This window comes from Numenius arquata, chromosome 7 (genome assembly GCF_964106895.1).
Source record: "Numenius arquata chromosome 7, bNumArq3.hap1.1, whole genome shotgun sequence".
Taxonomy (NCBI): domain Eukaryota; kingdom Metazoa; phylum Chordata; class Aves; order Charadriiformes; family Scolopacidae; genus Numenius; species Numenius arquata.
Genome location: NC_133582.1, coordinates 50,654,709 through 50,675,063, shown reverse-complemented (window position 1 = coordinate 50,675,063; position 20,355 = coordinate 50,654,709). Strand labels below are relative to the sequence as shown.

General features: G+C 37.1%; 1 protein-coding gene across 1 annotated transcript in view; it reads left to right on the top strand.

Annotated features, from left to right (window-relative positions):
• The window catches only part of PLCL2 (phospholipase C like 2), a 103,094-nt gene that overhangs the window by 43,943 nt on the left and 38,796 nt on the right, over positions 1-20,355 (top strand). The window contains exons 3-4 of the mRNA XM_074150158.1: positions 12,740-15,226; positions 18,663-18,866. Of these exons, the coding sequence (XP_074006259.1) occupies positions 12,740-15,226; positions 18,663-18,866 (2,691 nt within the window). The remainder of the gene's footprint in view (positions 1-12,739; positions 15,227-18,662; positions 18,867-20,355) is intronic.

Sequence of the window (20,355 nt, the reverse complement as noted above, 5' to 3'; positions counted from 1 at the left end):
TATGGCTTATTGTTTATTGGCTTAGGATAAACAAATACTTTATACTATTTGATTTTTGTAGTCATATCTTTCTGTTACAGGCATCTTGTATTAAATATTTATAGTTCGCTGTTCTTTTCTAAGTGCTTGTAACTGTTATGAATAATTAACTAAGAGTTAAGGAGGAAGGAGGGCATTGATGTAGCATTCAGAATGAGAATTTCCTATAATTGTTTGACAACTGTAAATTACATACATCTGAAAATCAACAAGGAAAACATACCAGAAGCAGCAGTATGTGGTTAGCAAAGATACTTGGGTTCATGTCTTCTCTGCCTGTGTGACTACTGAGCGCTGGTAACCTAATAAATATTTTTTGTCTAATTCATAAGAATTGCCCTCCTTAAAAATAAACAGTTAATTATCACTGTTTAATTATCATTGACATCTAAGTAATGAGGCCGAAGTAGCAACTCAAAAAAGAATTTGCAAGATAATCTTTGTTTAGCAAGTAGTAAGTTTTAAAAAGTTCCAACTTCTGTACTTAATACTGAATTATGCATGCAAGCTCTTCATGGCATTGAAGAGTTAATATTGGTAATGGTCACTCTCCTCCTTGACAAAAAGTAGCTTACCTCAAACCACACAAGCAGAACAATTCAGCTTGTGAAGTTCCATCTCTCTCTTTGGAGTTATCTTATGAAATGTGCTAGTCCAATCACCATTAGTCAAGAAGCAGATCTAAAGAGACCATTCATCAGTCACTGGAATGAAGCAAATCAGTTGATGAATAGAAAGCTGCAGGGCAAAGTTAATGATAGTTTTTAGAATAAAAAAAAAAAGTGCCTTTTATTCCTCTTAAGCCTGAGTGTTTTACTTGGATAAAATTACCTTTAGGCAATAATTTTACTTCTGTGTTGCTCCTGGAGAACACTCAGCAACAGGAAAGGATACAAAAAGATATCAGGAATTTTCCAAGATAGCAGATGCCATTTGGGTTGAAATTTGGACAAAATACATGAATTGGCAGTACAGGTGGAAACGACCATTCTGCCACATCAGTGAATGTGAAATTGTGTGATTTAGTCATAACCTTGTGTTGAGAGGTTGGGTGAGATGACCTGTACAGATGTGTGAAAAAGCCAGTCTTTTAAATTATATAACACATCCATGGTCAATCTGCTGCTCTCTTTTTTTGTGAGCAAGATCCCTTTGACAATTAAGGGAATATCATATAGACAGCTTACCATACTTGAGGAGAGACAATGCACTTTTCTGCTTTGTGACTAAATTAGTCATTTATAACAAACACAGTTATTTTCATTTGTTGACTGTATTTGCAGCATTAAGAAATATGAATCTTGCCTGCATGGAGTAAGCTGTCCTTTTCCATATTATTGTGGTGTTTTTTTTAATATTTACATTTATGTAACTTCAGTTGCATCATGGCACCCTAAGATGTACGCTCTAGAAACTTGTTTTTGTCAAGTGGTTTGTCCTCTTGTCTCCCTTAGCTCTGGGTGACATGCAGAACATAGGAATGTTGATATTCATAAAATTAAACATATTAATACAGTTAATTGCAGAAGGGCTTGTGTACCCCAGCTCTCACTGACAATAACTCCCCTGTTGTCATTCAAAGCATCCTTCAGTGTGATCCCTGAGAATGATTTATGATTGGACTCGATGATCTGAAAGGTCCCTTCCAACCTAGATAATTCCATGATTCTTTACTTGTCTTCTGCAATTCTACCATTTTAAATCATACAAAAGTGTGAAATATACCATGTGCATACAAATACATACAATTATATTACTTTTAATAATTAAAACTTAAGTTCTTCAGAGGTAGTTTAATTTTTTAGGAGGGCTGTAGAGTTAGTTTTGTGAACTGAATCTCTAAGGTGACAGTTGAGTGTGGCCCATTAACCATTTCCCTATTTTGTGAACAGAGGACTGTCACCTCCGCCTTCATGTTTCAAAACTCCTTCAATGCATCTCGCTTTTTTTACACCATTGTCAAATTTTTCAAAGCCTCTTTTAATTCTACTTTGCTTATTTGGAAGTAATGTGGAAACAGCTGTCTTTAACTTACGATCAACACATTGCGTTTGCGCAAATCTGCACAGAAGTTGCCTTGTGGGTTGTGGATCAGATAGGACAGTGTCTGGGCCTGCTAGGTAGGAAAGTTGATAAAAAAAAAACCCAAACCAAACAAACCCAACCCTTATGCCTGTGGGAAACTTTGGGAAAGCTGCTGGGAAGGCTTTACCAACTGGAGTGGGAAAGGGTTAGGGAGGCTTGAGCTCACACTCGCCTCTGCCTGGTCCTGCTGTTGGCTTCTCTTTCCTCTTTGGCGCTGAGGAGGAGCAGCACAGGGAGAGGTGAAGCAGCTCTCTGCAGAGCCTGTGCTGCCTCTGAAATCCCAAAAATCTTAAACATGGTTATTGTGTTATCTTTATAAGTCACCCCCATGCTGTCTTTTTTGGTTTAAACTGTGAAGCCTGACAGCTGTGTTACAGAAGTTACTTATTTTGCCAATTCAGTCAAATTGTTGTTTATGCCTGAAACAAGAAATGGAAAAATGCTTTGCTTTCTACCAGTGGAACTGACTTGCAGCGATGAATACTTGAAAAAACCCCGAGATTCAACTTCAGAATGATTGCTGTAGTATTCTGCATATTAAATCTTGTTGATAGGTTTTGATTAAAATGTTTGTGAAAGTGTATCTTAGCTGTAACGTTCAGGTATTTAAAACCTTTTAAAGAAAATGCTGAGGGTTTAAATAGTTGTGCCTGTATGCAGAAAGAGCGTCTTGCTGGGTTTAAGGATCACAGCAAAGACGAAAGGCTGCTTCACTCCTGAGCTGTACTGGAACCTGTTGAGCCAACTCGCTTGTTGGAATCCTCCAGTATTTTCTTGTGCTGTCAGCTTTGTTGTTTTTGTAATTCTTCAAGCTGGGAGCATATGTAACTATTATTCCTTTTTCTGATCATCGATGACTGAAAAAATAAATGCTTGTAATACGTGTGTTTCTTCATAGTAGTTAAAATATATCTGACCTATGGCAAATAGACCAGTTTCCTAGTACCTGAGAATTTTGGAGTCTAAACCACTTTCTACTCACTTATCTAGGATTATTAGCTTTTTCACACCACTAAGTAATTTTTAACAACTTTCTGTCAATGCGGTTTCCTCAGTTTTAAGACTAAAGAGTACATAGTAGCTGCTGGTTTTCATAAATAATTACTGTAGCTTATCCAAATTTGGTTAAAATATTGCTTATTTGGATCTGGAATATACATGTTTTACTTTTATTGAGTTTGTGAAAAGTGGATACCTCTTTTGCTTCCACTGGAAATACAACCCAGAAGCCTGAACTGTAACTGACTCAATAAAATGAAAAACTTGGAGGTTCATGCCAAGCATAATTCAGGCTTTGGCTCTCTTAGCGCTCACAGCAGTCTGGGCAGTTTCCTTAGATGCTTCTTGTTTATTTTCTTTTGAGATCAGACTTTTCTTTTTCCCTTTCCCCTGCTCATCTGTGTTCCAAATTAACCCCTGAAACCAAATACTTCTTTATTTTACAATCATAAATATGCAGATGTACTTCCATATGAAAGAAAACCTCAGTGGTGTTTGGATGTCATCTTTACTATGGTATTTTAATACTCAGGTATAGTATTATCGTTATGTGTATTGCTTTATAAACATAACTGCATTTCTGTGAGTTACAGTAGTTACTACCATAAGGCAAATGTACTTGGCAGCATGAAACTGCAGAATGGAGAAGTCTTAGTTACTATAAACAATTTTTAAAATTTAGGTCAACATCAAATGTAGTATAAGTAGTTACAATTCCTTTATTTTCAGCCGAGTAAGCAACATCAGCTTGTTTACTTTACATACGTTTGAAAAACATACAGATTTGTGTCTGCTGAATTAATATACTGAAACACCACTTTGATTTAATATTTTGTTTTTAAAAACCTAATTAATTGATCCTCAAGAGATCAGGCATACATTTTGCCATTAGATACGTGGCCCTAAGAAGAGATGGCTAAACTATTTTGGTATGTAGCCTCTGTTATGGGTAAAACTGAGGCTCAGAATTAGAACTTCAAAACACCTGTTGAAAAGGAGGAAAACCAGGAGTGCTCTGTAATCACTGTTCTCTCATTTAACAGAAGAATGTTTTCTACGTAAGCTGGCATTTCTTTTTTAGTTCTCTTCCTAGAACTAAACCAGTATGACTTGCAACCACTAACAGTGAGGAATAAAATACAGTTAATGTTTTCAGGCACAAAATGTATTCATGCTGCTTAAGTGAGTTTTAGTGTTGGAATTTGGACGTTCTCTTAGCAGGGTCAGGTTGCGTCAGCTTACATGGCTGGGCGAGAGGGAGCAGGCGGCAGCACACCTGTGGATGTCCTGGGCATCTTGGTGGAAGAAGTGTCTGTCCCATGGCAGAGGTTCACAGAAATCTCCCCTGCGACATACTGCGAGAGCATTTGAACGTTAAAGAACCTAAGGATACTTAAGGCAGCAACATAAAAAACATATTTAAAAAATGGTTTCTTTACTCTTGGTGAACTGATCAAATGACTAAGCTCGCTCTTCAGTAAGAAGTTTTACAAAGAAAGCCTTAGTCTAGACTTTATTTGCAAAACCATATCGTGTTATTTCGCTGCTCATCGCACTCACTGAGTTAACCAAGTTAAATTGCCTGCTCTGAAAGCAACGAGGGCAACACAGGCTACCATTTTTCTCTGCTCTTTTGGATAGGTAGTGTAGTAGTGATATCTCTCATATAATATACTCATAAATTTTCTCATGTCCTGTATTCTTGAAGTGAAACAGAACAAAATGAGCCAAAGGAGCCCTGAGAACCTCAATTCTATAATTTCATGTGTTGTTAGTTCTTTCTTATACCTTGCCTCTATGTTCAATATGTTTATGAAATTGTTGATGTACATTCTGTGAGGTGAACTAAGATGAGGGATTTTGTTGTCCCCAGTGACATGAAGTTCTCTTCTCAGGTCATATAGGAACTGATCTCATCAGAACAGTTTCAACTGCACTGATTTTAATTGAATTAATTTCTCGATAGAAAGTGATTCTATTCTTTCCTCCCATTTTTAGTTAATTCTGTTTCTACTGGCTGTTTTAAACCAGCTCTGATACTTACCCGATCACATGTCCAGTTGTTTTAGCTGACTAAAATTGCAGAAAACTAATTCAGCAAAAAGAGATGTTTCATTTCCTGAAGTAGTGAGGTAAATTAACTTACTGTGTGTCAGACAGGTGCTAATGGGGGCCTGAGGAGCTGAGGTGGGGAGAAGGGAGATGCAGCTGGGGCAGGAGGAGGAAGACACAGAACAGAAAATTAGTGTTTTGTAGAGGATTTGAAGAGGGAATTGGCTTAGCTGTATCATGAACCACACAACTGATCTGAAATAATATAATTTTTGTTTGAATATTGAGCTAAGACTTGTTCCTGTGTCCATATCGCTTTAATAATAGAATTCTCTTACTTAAAAAAGATTAAAAAAAAAAAAAAGAATTGTTACTTGTGCAGCTCATCTTCCTATTTTTCTTTCCTCCTCACTGTGTTTTATAATGTTGTGTAACATTGTGTAACTGAGTCTGGCTGGGGTCAACCCACCACACTGAAAAAATACCTTTCTCTTCAGAAGATTTCTGCAAACAGCAGATATTACACAAATACCAGTTTGGAAAAAATATTTAAATGCTGAGCTCAAATATAGTGATTCAGGACAAGTGGGAGGCCCTGTGTTTTCCAAACAGCTGATGTTTTGTCTCCCCCAAATGCCTATTATTTCAGTTGAGGACTCCACTTTATCTTAAATACAACTGCTCAGTGCTGTGTGCCCTTAAACAGTGGCTACGCTTCCATTCAGAAACTATTGTACACGATGTGATTCAATATGTGCCGTTTCTGAAGTGTTTGGGATTCTGTCAGCTGAACTGCTAATTACTTGGAGAGTTTTCTCTTGTTTTGATTCTCACATGTTCTGCAAGCTTTGGACAGCTGTGTTAAAGCATTATAGAGTACGTGCTTTGTAGTGAATTTGGGTCACTGTGTTAGAATTTCCTAGTAATGGCAACTTAAAAGGTACTGAGGAGGAAGGATGTAGAGATTTGGCTGGCGGAGGGAGGCTGGGTGATGGCTGCCAGCAGATTCTTCTGCTGCACTGTTGATTCCAGGAGAATTAGTCTGAGAGAGGGTGCACCAAGGTGTCGCGGATGGAAATATTTGACACGGTTATGATTTAGCAGCGATTCAAAAATTATTAATGATTTGAGGTAGATCAAGAGGTTGAAGTTTGGCACCACTTAATGATTAACTGATTTAAAGGTTTACAAAGTGGTTTAACAAGATAATCGAATAGCGTCTTAATTACAGATTCAAAGTAATTGCAAGATTCTCACTAACTTACTATAAGGTGTCCCAAATCAATACACATATGGGCAAAAGCACAGATTTCAAATGAATACGTATACGTACAAGAAAAAGCATGTAAGTACATGCACACACACGGGTCTCTATCTGCTGGGATCAAAGATCCCTTAGCAGCAGGCGACTCTAATGAGTCAACGGGTACCCCTTTTGACTCCTGCGCTTGCACGGACAAATGGAAGAACACCCACATTTGTAAGAGCTAACGCATAGTGTATGTATCATAACCATACAGGTGGAGGGGTGGGTGAAAGAGAGGCTAGCCTAGAGTTAAATATTTCCCTTTTCCCGAGTTTAGAGTAAATATTCACAATGCATTGACATTTCTCAACGGGCAATAATTGAGATTCAAGAGAGGTTGACTCGCCCCCCCTTCTGATCCTCGAGGTGTCAGCCTGAGCGGCACCCCAACTCAGGGGAGATGCTGGACACAGCCCCCTGCCATTCAGAAGAGATGAAAGGGTCTTGCTGGAATCACTACTTACAGGATCTGAGATAATTAGACTTCCGTCAGGTACTTGCTTAGCATCTTTTGTAATGCTGCATGCTGTTATGGACTGAGCTGGCAGCTGTACATAGGCAACATATACATACTAATTTCTTTTTTTTGTGTTTGCAAAAATAAGCGGTCCTGTTTATCATTACTGTATCAGTTAAAGATATTTTTTTAAAGAAAGCCCTAAATATTTTTGTGATGAAAATATTTATAAAGAGAAGGATAATACAATACTGGCATTGTATTTGTAACTCATTTGCTGATCTATCTATGTCTGCTGCATATCTCTTTATATCTCTAAAACCACAGGTGAAACCTTGGAAAAGAACAAATTGCTGATATTACCGTATTTTTATTAGAATGCATTTAGAAATTGAATGTTTTAAAATACTGCCTTAAATATCTTTGGTTTTTTTCCTTTGAGTAGACTTAACTATATATAGACATACCTGAATGCTTTCTTAAGTATAAAGAAAATCTATTAAATTCAGAGTTTTTGTTTTGCAGGATTCTGAAGAAAAATGCTTAGGAATCTAAATTAAATAAAGATTTATTTTTACTTTTTTTAAACTAACCACTTCCTGAGATAGGCTTATGTTATACATCATTTTGTTAAGCTAGGTGGTTTTGCAATTGCTGCTGTACTGTGATGAAGACAGGCAGTTTTCATACTCAAATTGGTTACTTAAGTATCACATGCGCTATAAAAGCAAGTCATCAATGAGTTGTACAGTGTCAGAAGAGTAGTTCACTCTGTTCATCATGAAGATCATTAGACTGACTGTTCTCGTCATAAAATAGTGAATTGCATTGCAACTGTTGGCTACAGATGTACATCAAATTACTTTTAAAACAGCGTTTATGCTGTATGACATTAAATTATAGTGTGATTTTAAAAAAATAAACCTAACTTAGGCATGGCCTGTGTTCTCACCTACTCACCAGTAATTGCTCAGTGTTGCCACAATACCGACCCTCAGATTCATAAACATGTTACTTAATTCAGAACTTACATGCAAAAAAAATTTGATTTATTGAAAAGCTTTTGAGACAGTGTACATGATTGCAGTCTTGTTACTACACATACGTATAGACGTTGCCATCTTTTTTAGGCTGAATGTCTCAGCATCCGTCTTGTTTGTAAGCCTGTTTGGGATTAATTAAGTAGGCACTCTTGGGACTATGGCTTCTGTAGCCTGTCTGCCATCATTGCCACAAGGTGTGAGTTTCTTCACACATTGTCCAAGTTCAGCCATTTACAATCAAAAAGGCTGCAGGGAGGTGCTTGGGTTGAGGGAAGGTGTCTTGTGCTCTATTTTTTATGTAGTTGCTGGGTTGGCAGAGCACTCACCCACTCATTGAGTGATTGGGCTCTAGTCCTCCTTCCTGGGGATCCCCAAACACTCCTCAGGTGCCAACCGCATGCTCTCAAGACTAGGACAGAGCTGCCTTCCACGCTTCTGATGAACCTCAGGTATAGAAACACGAATGGAAATGTACAGTTAGAGCACAAACAAGAAGCAGCAGGGTCTGTCACTTGGGGAGGTGGGTGTTCCTCTGAGAGGGCAAAATTCAGTGTTCACGTCCCTGCTGCATGGACTCTTTGTATGTTTTGCATTCAGTGTCACCAAGTGAAATGTTTATGGAGGAATGACATCAGGGACTTTCACTTCCCAGACGAGTGCTCTAAAAATGTGTCATTCTGCCACTTCTTGTTACCATTGTCTTTTCTTTGTAAAGTCCTCTGTCCCAAAAGGAGTAGCTTAGTGGGCTGAATTCAGATAGAGACTTTAACCTTCAAATCCTAGTTAGCATAACTACCGCATCAAAGCTGCAGGTAGCTGCTCTAATCCTGGAGAGAGGTGGGATCACAGACACCCATCTCTGAAGTTTGAATTGGCACATGGAAGGACCATGCTTCATTGGCACGTGGAAGGACTGTCCTTCACAGTAATCTGGTGGCAGCCACTCACTTCCCACCTCAGGAGGGGCAGTGACCCCCTGCCTGGGGCTGTAAGTTTCTTCCCAAAGTGTTCTAGATTCCACTGTACCAGGCAGTACCTAAACTTGGTAGCACCGGGATTGAATGTTTTCTGAAGTACTGCTTTCCCCATGGTGTCTTCTGGGGCATGATTCATTTGGGTATTCACAGGCCGGAAAGTTCCCTCTCTGCATACTTTCATTTAGCAGTTGTTTGCAAACCTTGCACTATTCATTGTTTCCTCTATCATTCTGATCTATTATGTTATCAAATCTCTGAACTCCACCACTGTCCCTGTCAGTACTTGTGGTTATTGGAGCTGCTCTTTAAGTAGTGTTATCATAAAGTTGCATATATTAAAACCTTTGCTGTTCAGGAACAATGTGCGTATCTCAGTGTCCGATTTAAGATTCTTTTTTGTCTCCAGAATTCTGCTAGTAAATAGTGCTTAGTCACACAACCATTTATTTGTCTGTACCTTGTGAGGAATAAAAAAAAAAAATGTTATCATGGAGATATTCTTCCCTGTTCGGTCTATTAAGCCATTTTCTCCAGCTGTCTCTGTCTCCTAAGTGCCATAGATGTCAGCTGGGATTATTTCTGTTTTTTAAACTGCTGGATACTTTGCTTTCTGTTGCTACAATCTCCAGGATAAACTAAACTCTTTGTGTTGTCACTTGTAGGAGATATTAGCAAAGTTTCACAGTGGTTTTATCTGTGGTCTGGTCTGTTTCTCAAAACTTTTTGCAGGGGACCTTGGATGTGGCGCATATGGTTTTAGGAAATGTATTTCACTGAATTTCACTGAATTTTTAGAGTTGGAAGGGACCATAAAGATCATCTAGTCCAACTCCCCTGCCGAAGCAGGGGATGAGTATTGATGACGTTTCAATGATAAAAGTATTCTGAAGAACAGGCGGTCTTTAGGGGAAGTTCTGGGTTATGGTAACAGTACCTGGTGTAATCTGAAGATTGACATGGTCTTCATTGTGTGAGAGATCCTAGAACGACTCTGAAAGTTGTTTCAGCACAAAAATCATAGCTTCTGTCATGGACAGAATTCTGCATCTGCACTGTAGAGCCAGTCTCGTTTTGGGCATCTTGAACAGCATCGAGAACATGTAAGTCTCACAAATGCTGAGAAGTCACTCTCGCATTTGTTCAGATACATACAGATTTCTCATGTGCCAGTCTTTTTGATTCAAGACAGGCTTAATGCCTCGAGAGACCCTGACTCGGTTCATGATTGCCACCCCACTTTCAGGGTGAAGTCCTCCACATATAGCAGAATATGTCTGCCTCTTTCTCCATGCCAGACTATATCTCTGAGGATCACAAACCTGTCTCATACAGTTTGTGCACACTCTATGCAATTACATTCTCAGCTTCTGAGTGAGAGTTTCTCTTCTGTTTCTTTTCAGTCACTTATTTGGTGGAAAATTCTAGCCAGTGTCTTTGGGAAAATATCCTTTAAGTTCTTCTGTTTATGCAGCTTGATGGTGACTGCCATATCTCTGTCAGGATGGGGACTCACACAGGCAATCTGGTAGCTGAGGGTCATTGATCTCTGGAGAAGCCAAAACTTAATCAAGGGTGTTCTGGAGTTCAGAGCTGTGAGAAACTCTTTAATTTTTAATTTTAAGATTTGTCTTGATGGTCATCACATTCAGACAGTGATGTCTACTGCCTACAGGCTTTCTGTGAATAAGCCAAGTGGTGAGATTGCTTTACCCTGCAGAAATGCAGAATACTGTTGAACTGGCTTCAAATTCATCTGGTAGGCAAGCAGAATAGTCTTGCAGGTGGGGTAGACTGAATTATTCTTCTGATCCGCATGGGTAAATTCTAATTCAGTCTTTAGGTAACTAGAGTTGGGAATGGGGTTGCCTTGAGGTGAAGCTATTTACGTCACATGACATCAAGAAATGGCAGATTTTTTTTCCTCCCTTACCATTCATTGTCTTGGATCAGACACAATCCTGATCATACAGAAAGGCATAGACCTTTCTTCTGTTTGGTAAATACTGATCATGGTCAGGCAGGGTTGTATTTCCAGGCCTTGACAGTTCTGGGATCAGGAGGTTATCTGTCAGCTGTCTCTCACTGAAGAGTTCAAGAAATATATTCCCCTCCTAGATCTGTGACTGAGAAATCTGGAGCATTAAGGAGTTCCAGCATTCTTCATTCCAAGCCCTAAAATACTGGAGAGGAATGTCATTGCTTATTTCTGTGGGGCTGTCCCTTGCTGCTTTTTCAGGTTAGATGTAGATAGACAGGTAGCCAGACAAGAAGCTAGGCTTAAAATAGAATAAAAAGCTTTGTAAACAAAAGTCAAATTTGCAGTTCATTATTTTTTTAAACTAAATAAAGTTGCTTTTGTTTGAAAGCAATCCTCATGCCCAAACTACATATAATGAGATTACAAGAGTCAACCCTGTGCAGTATCCCTTGCAGGTGTTTGATCTGGAGTGAGAAATTAACCAGTCCTCTGTAGGGTTATTCACTTTTACTGGTCTCTTGAGAACTTGCGTAAAGCAAATTCTGCTGTCATTAAAGGTGCAAGAAATCGTATGGTTGATTAATTTTCTCAAACACGGAATGGCAAATATTAAGTCTGCTTACTTTACTAATCATTGTTTTCAATGAAAGGCTTTTCAGATGCTTATAAATTAAATTACAAACCCAGAATTCTATGTTTTTAATTTAATGAAATTAAACATACAATACATATGCCCTGAACTGGAAATGCATTCTGTAATGGTTGCTTTTTATTTGAACATCTGTTCAGTGTTGGAGTCGTTAAAAGTTTTCTTTCTCTCTCCTTTCTGCCATACAAGCAATGCTGATTTGCACTGGAACATACTTCAAGTGGAAAACTATTAGAGAGAAAATCAACATTCTTTTTGTATAAAGCTGGAAAAGTAAACTTTTGAGCAGTGCTGGAATATAAGAAGAACACTTCTAAATAGAATATCTAACATACAAAGATTATATCATGAAAGTATTATTTTGGACTAAAGTTACCTTATCAAGACACACAACGCTTTTAAAAAAACGGCGAAACAGCATTTTTTTCAATCTCAGAAAATGCAGATCATGGAAGCCAACAGTTTTCTTAAATTCAGTTCTTTCTCATGAAATTGATTGTGCTTTCGTGATCCGTTGCTGATTTATTTGCACTAGTTTGAATTAATACAAACAGCAAACAGCTAGCTAAATTACATTATTTTTTCTTTTTATTTTTTTTTCTTTTTGTTTAATGGCCATGGCCTATGGATTTTTGTGTAGTTACATGTGTATTAACGTTTCTCTGATGTTCATGAGGACCCTGTCAGGATGGTATTAAAGCCTTGTATTCTGTACTGACAAAGTTTAGCAAGTATCTGTAGGACAGGATGGGGACTCAGGAAAGCTTACCTGGCCTAACTTGGCCACTTGGTTCTAAGCCTTGGCTGTAGAACCCATTATTTCTGGAAATCGGTTATTAGTGATAAAATAAAATGTGTTTATACAGCATTATTATTTCATTATCATTCAACACTTGCTTTGCTTCATTTTTTGTTCATACAAAATATTAAAAAAAAGACCCTAGAAGATTACTTACACAGGCAAGAACAAACATTAAGCCATTATCAGTATTTTCTTTTATTCCAATATTAATTTCTGCCTTACTGGTCATCACACGTACGCTGGACATTTTTGAACTACTTAATGACCTTTCATCTGTAAGTTAAAACCTATTTCAATGTTGAGCAAAATCATACTGATACGTGTTTTTTATTTTTCCCCCTTTGTTTATCAGGATGGTACGAAACAAAAGCGAGAACGGAAGAAGACTGTGTCGTTTAGCAGTATGCCAACCGAGAAAAAGATCAGCAGTGCAAGTGACTGTATAAATGCCATGGTTGAAGGCTCTGAGCTCAAAAAGATTCGATCCAACTCAAGGGTGTATCACCGGTATTTTCTTTTAGATGCAGATATGCAGTCTCTACGCTGGGAACCTTCAAAAAAGGATTCCGAAAAAGCAAAGATTGATATTAAATCAATCAAGGAAGTAAGAACAGGAAAAAATACAGATATTTTTCGCAGCAATGGAATATATGACCAGATATCAGAAGACTGTGCATTTTCAATTATATATGGAGAAAACTACGAGTCACTAGATCTTGTTGCTAACTCAGCAGACGTTGCAAATATTTGGGTTACTGGCTTAAGATACCTGATTTCTTATGGAAAGCATACTCTAGATATGATAGAAAGTACTCAAGATAATATGCGGACTTCATGGCTTTCACAAATGTTCAGTGAATCAGATGTAGATAATTTGGGACATATACCCCTGTGTAATGCTGTACAGTTTATAAAAGACTTAAATCCCGGTTTAAAAACTAATAAAATTGAACTAAAATTCAAGGAGTTACATAGATCCAAGGAAAAAACGGGTACTGAAGTAACAAAAGAAGAATTTATTGAAGTTTTTCATGAGCTTTGTACCAGACCTGAAATCTATTTCCTGTTGGTTCAGTTTTCAAGCAATAAAGAATTTCTAGATACCAAGGACCTCATGATGTTTTTAGAAGCAGAACAGGGTATGGCACTTGTCACAGAAGAAATAAGCCTTGAAATTATTCAGAAATACGAGCCAGCCAAAGAGGGCCAGGAAAAGGGTTGTCTTTCTATAGATGGGTTTACGAATTACCTTACTTCACCAGACTGCCACATATTTGATCCAGAACATAAAAAAGTTTGTCAAGATATGAAACAACCTTTATCTCATTATTTTATAAATTCATCTCATAATACGTACTTGATAGAGGATCAGTTTCGAGGGCCTTCTGACATCACAGGTTACATTCGCGCTCTTAAAATGGGTTGTCGAAGTGTTGAACTGGATGTATGGGATGGTCCGGATAATGAGCCTGTGATTTACACAGGGCATACAATGACATCACAGATTGTCTTCCGTAGTGTGATTGACATTATTAACAAGTACGCATTTTTTGCTTCAGAGTACCCTCTTATTTTGTGTTTAGAAAATCATTGTTCTATTAAGCAGCAGAAAGTGATGGTACAACACATGAAGAAAATTTTGGGGGACAAACTACACACACAGTCTCCAAACATTGAAGAGTCTTACCTTCCATCACCGGAATCACTTAAAGGGAAAATACTAATTAAAGCAAAGAAGCTTTCCTCTAATTGTTCTGGACTAGAGGGAGATGTTACAGATGAAGATGAAGGAGCAGAAATGTCACAGAGAGTGGGGAAAGAAGGGGTAGAACAGCAAAACTCGATGACAGGGAAACGATTTCAGCTCTGCAAAGAACTCTCTGAATTGGTAAGCATATGTAAATCAGTTCAGTTCAAAGAGTTTCAAGTTTCATTTCAGCTCCAGAAGTACTGGGAAGTGTGCTCGTTTAATGAAGTGCTTGCGAGCAAATATGCCAATGAAAACCCAGGAGACTTTGTAAATTATAACAAACGTTTTCTTGCCAGAGTTTTCCCCAGTCCTATGAGGATTGACTCGAGTAATATGAATCCCCAGGACTTTTGGAAATGTGGTTGTCAGATAGTAGCGATGAACTTTCAAACGCCTGGCTTAATGATGGATCTTAACATTGGTTGGTTTCGACAAAATGGAAACTGTGGCTATGTCCTTCGTCCTGCTATCATGAGAGAAGAAGTATCCTTCTTCAGCGCGAATACGAAAGACACCGTGCCTGGAGTTTCACCTCAGCTGCTTCACATTAAAATCATTAGCGGGCAAAACTTTCCTAAACCCAAAGGATCAGGTGCCAAAGGTGATGTTGTGGATCCTTATGTCTATGTTGAAATACATGGAATCCCTGCCGACTGTGCAGAGCAAAGGACGAAAACTATGCATCAGAATGGGGATAATCCTATTTTTGATGAAAGTTTTGAATTTCAAATAAATTTGCCAGAACTAGCTATGGTGCGTTTTGTAGTACTGGATGATGATTACATTGGGGATGAGTTTATTGGGCAATACACTATTCCCTTTGAGTGTCTACAAACTGGTTATCGGCACGTTCCTCTGCAGTCTTTAACTGGTGAAATTTTAGCACATGCTTCCTTGTTCGTGCATGTGGCCATTACTAATCGAAGGGGTGGTGGGAAACCTCATAAGCGGGGCCTCTCTGTGAGGAAGGGCAAGAAATCAAGGGAATATGCTTCTATGAGAACATTATGGATTAAAGCAATAGATGAAGTGTTCAAGAATGCTCTCCAACCTATTCGGGATGCCACGGATTTGAGAGAAAACATGCAGGTACAGTTCTTCCGATGAATTTATTGGTTCTGAAGTGTATTTTTGTATTACAATGCATATGGTATATATGTTGTTTAGAATCTTAACTGCGTTTTTTATGTCGGGTTGATCAAGTCTAATGCTGAACAGCTTTAAAAATAGATTATGTCAGAGGAACTTTTTAGGTGATACCATCTACTGAGGTAACGTTGGATGCATATGCATATTTTGTTGAATGTGAACTGGAAATATGATTCTAGTGTTAGAACTCAAGCCTGTTGACTTGTCCTATGTCTTTGCAGGAATGTTAGATATACACTGGAAGAAAGTATAGGAATATTTTAGTTTTAGAAAGTTAAGTTAAAGAGAAGTGCAGGAGGAAAATATAGGTGATAGGAAAAGGAGACTTCGCTGCTTACCAAAAAACTTCTCATACCTGAAAGTATGTTTAGCATAGCTTTTATTTTTCCCTCATTCCCAACAGGAGGCAGCACTTTCAGAAAGACTGTTTGCTTTCCATGATTCTTCCTAACAACTGTATGTTAGAAATACATGGAATTATTGCTAAGGTATTAGAAGATATCCTCTTAAAGAAATTACCTTACCTTAAGGGTCATGTATAGTAAACACATTGAATTTCAGGAAGTAGTACAGGCTGAGGTCTTTGTTTTTGTGGAACCTGAGAGATCCCACTTCAAAAATGTGTTTTTTGGAGATCCTAATGAGGATTCCAGGTAAATAAAGCCTTTTAGACATAGATTAAAGTGAGCTGTAAAGTTTATTTAATAAAGTGTATAAACTTCTGGTGGAATGCTAGCAGTGATCAATAAAATTCAGCATAGTCATTTCAAACGAAGTGACCTATAAAATCCTCTCACTCTTATGTAGCGTTAAGGGGAAACTGATGAAAGGAAGTGTCTCAGACTTGATTCTGGATTTTAAAGTCACATCAGTGTAGATAAATTTCTTCATGAATAATCTTATGCTGAAGAGATTTTAATAGTAATACAGTTTTAAAACTAATTTTTCTTCATATGAAAGAAGAAATTAGTACAGCATTATGAACCTTTCCCATTCCACTTAGTATATAGAACTGCTATACAAAAAGATTATTAAAAATTGCAGAGGTGATATTTTGACTTATAAGTGTTTTACATTATGGGCTACATATAAAGTGAACTTTACTGATAGTTAACCTGTTGAATGCTACAATTCTGTCATATAAAGGATACTGTACTGTAAGATACCTTTCAGGGAAGAGCTGAACCTAAGATTTGAGGAAATGGTGAAAACATACAGTTTTTGTAGCTACTTCAAACTCTTTACTGTGCATGCTGCATTATTTGCCAGAACTGATATAATTGAAAACAGGCTCTACAGTGTGGTTTCTTTGAACATGAGGTATTACAAGGTATTTTACGTATTTTATTCTGTCAGTTTGAAAGTTGTGCTATCAACCAAATTCATCGTTATCATCTCTCAATATGCTAACAAGGAGATATTTTAGGTACCTGAGGGAATATTAGTTTTGCATAGCTTTACTGACAGATTATATAATGTGTGTAATTTAAACTCTGCTTAACTAAGGGGTTTACAGCTAATAGAAGTGAATAAACCGCTCAAAATAAATACCAACTTATGTCAGGGAATGTGAGATCTGTTTAATTTCTGTATCATTGAAATTCTGTGTTATAAATTGTTATGATTTTTATGATACAGAATTACATAATGTCCCCACAAGTCAGATTATAAAGAACACAGGTTTTTGTTTAAAATATAAGGTGGAAAAGAAGAAAAAAAGAAAGTGTGCAGTAGTGAGTTTAATGATTTCTCTAAGTCTGTATACACATAACTAGCCCTTTTTCTTCCTTGTAAGGTACTGCATTACCATGATAAAAGCCAATGTTATAACTTGTTGTTATATACTCATCACTGATAAAAGTATAACATGAGTGATTAAATTGGTTGTGAAGTTGCATGTCTAAATTTCTTGACAGTATGAGGGATAGTCTCTGGATATAGGGTTGGAAGTCCAAAGGCAAGAGTCATAGCCATATTTCTGTCCTGCCTGCTGTTAGTTAATATATATGTTCCCTGGGTCCTTGTTTGCCTCTTTGTAAGATTGTTCATAATGACTTTTCCGTGATGTTTATCTCAAACAAAATCTGTTTGAATGGACTTCCCACTGTCTGTCTTTTCAACTATGTAATTACTGTGTCATTTAAGGTGTAGTCCAGATATTAGAAGCAGTTTCTGTTTCCTGGACATCTATGAGATGCTACTAAACGTTTGCTAGAGTTAAAGTGCACTGTAAGTGACTGTAGTAGATGTAACATAACTTTGAATTAATATGCTATGTGTAGATATTTTGAAGTCTACTTTGGGTATTGTGTCCCCTTAAAGGGCAGCAAAATATTTCATGTTTGATTCCTGGTTGCATTAATTCTCCCAAAGAAGTTTGTCAACAAATGAGTCTTTCCATGCCAGCAAAATGGAAAGTGGTTTTGCTTAAAATGAAATTCTGTGTCCTAAAACTAGTCAGATACCCTGCTTGGGTAAGACCTGAGAGGAAGGAGAACTGAGCACATTTGTAACTTAAATATACCATGTTTTTGTTTTTGTTTCCTACAGGAACACAAACTCCAGACCTGCCAGAGATCACCAGCTCCCACTTGGTACAAAAATCCTAAATTCATTACAGTGCTGAGAATATTCCCATCATGGAATTTCAGTGGCTACTTGGAGTCACATTGTATTTCTAATATTGGAAATTTTCTTCAAGTTTAAACATGGTTTTATATTTTACCACATTGGATATAAAATACAACTTGTAATAAATTTTAGGGAAAGGTACAAAATTGGTATTTATCTTAAAATACCTTTAAAATTCACTTAAGTGTGATGCTGTGATAGGAATGACATTCGTAGTGGAGTGCTGGGTTTGTGAATCGCACCAAATGGGAGCCAGCAGATCCACAGCACGTCTGGACTATAGTTCAGGTATGCTTCAAGTTACAAATGGGCTGAATTCTTCCTTCAACTTCACTTTGATTATTTGGGACATTCAGCACCTAATATTTTGTTTCTCTTAGTGGCATTTTAAAAATTACTTTGAAATGTCTTTTAGAAATTTTTCAAAATATATAGGCAGTATGTTTTAGAATTACTTTATTTATGTGATTAATTTTAATAGTGATAGAGACCAGACATACTTGTTCTAAATAGATTTTTTTTTTTTTTTTTTTTCCTGTGGCAAGTATTAAATTCTTTTTGAAATTTTAACATTTTTGGTAAAATATATGAGTAATATTGGTTGCTTTGGAAAGTTCTTCAGGGAAAAGCTGCGGCAATTCCACATTGTAGCTCAACTATAACAGTGAAGTATTTTACCCTGAAAGAATGAGACATTAAAATTCATATTTAACTGTAAAGGAAACTCTTTCTTTCCTTTTTGCAGAATGCAGTAGTTTCATTCAAAGAATTATGTGGCCTCTCTCCTGTAGCAAATCTTATGCAGTGCATTTTGGCAGTGTCTACGCGCTTGGTTGGGCCTGATAATACACCCTTGGTAGTACTGAATCTCAATGATCAGTATCCGACTATGGAGCTCCAAGGGATTGTTCCAGAGGTCTTGAAAAAGATTGTAACAGCATATGACATGGTGAGTAGTCCTTTGTGGTTATTTTATATGCTATTTGAAAGACTTTCTTTTTATAATATACAGTAACAGGCCTGTTTTGAAAGGTCATTTTAACCTGTGACTTCCTATTTCATGCTTCATTACATGTGCTTGAAAGTCATTCCCATGAATGTACAGCAACTGATAGTGTTTTCATATTAGGTAAAACATAGACATTAATATACTGCATGCAAATACGTAAGTGTTTGTACACTTCAGAAGGCAAAGTGTTACAATCAAGAGGATTTAACGTGAAGAGGATGTATTAATTTGCCTGTTTCGCAGTAACTCAAAACTTCTTGCATACCTATCACTCACATTAATTTGCTACTTTACGTTTTCCGGTTTGTGGACCTTGATTTCTTTTTGCTTTGACTTAACATAGAATAGAAAAAATTCAGGAACTGCTTTTAGGAATTGTAGTTTTGTAAGCGCCTTGAAGTGTTAAATTCTACACATTCTTTTTCATTTTCCTTTGCTATACCTTTCTTATAGATCCCTTTTGATTAGGCATTTTTACATCTGTAAGCAGCTGTAATGCTAACTTCAGCCTTATACTTCAGTACATATGTAAGTTGCACCTTTAGAGAGTGGAAATTAAACATTTTGCAAGAAGGAAGGAAGAACTAATACACTGAGGAATACTGATATGCATCCGCCTTGCATTAATTTAAAGTATGGAAAAAGATCCAGATGAGTGTGATTTGAAATGCCCTCCTTACTTCCACTGAAGTAATTTGGCACAGAGTAATTGAGCGTTTATTTATTTATTTAATGATTTATTTAATTTGATGTATCATCTGACAACAAGTAAGTGTTTCTAGGATAATTTTGCATTAATTCTGTGTGCTAAAATGAGAAGTCTCACCTGGCAGGATCAAGTCACTTTTAAAAACAGTCCTTGGTATTTAAAGAAAGAAAATGAAGGTAAAGAAACCGGTAGCCCAGTTTCATAAAGATATATACGTGTATGCACATAGACACACACACATATATTTATTTCAAACTGCTTTCTAAAGAAAAAGTGACTTCAGAATAATGCTATACAAAGTCCAAAAAGCACTCATTGGTAATTAGCAATTTAGGTAGAGTTTATGTAGTTCAATGATCATATAAATACAACAGAATTTGATTGGAATGGTAGTACAGTTACAAGAAGATAATGGTATCTCAGTGACAGCTTATAGGCTATCACTATAATCAGGATGCAAACAAGCTTGATCGTTGGGATTACACCTGCAACACGTACGTAATGAAGTTCTGTCTTCTTGATGGAGATGTTTCTGCCTGCAGTTTGTTCTGATGTGGTGATGGTGCTTGTTAGTTATTTAGCTATTCCAGATATTCAGAATCTTTTTATAGGTCTGGATCAAGTTTTTTGTCACTTAGATAAAGGTGACTCATGACTCCAGAAATCTTTGCAATCCAAATTTGGTTTGCTCTTTGTCTCACATATGTTTTTTTCCCCCGC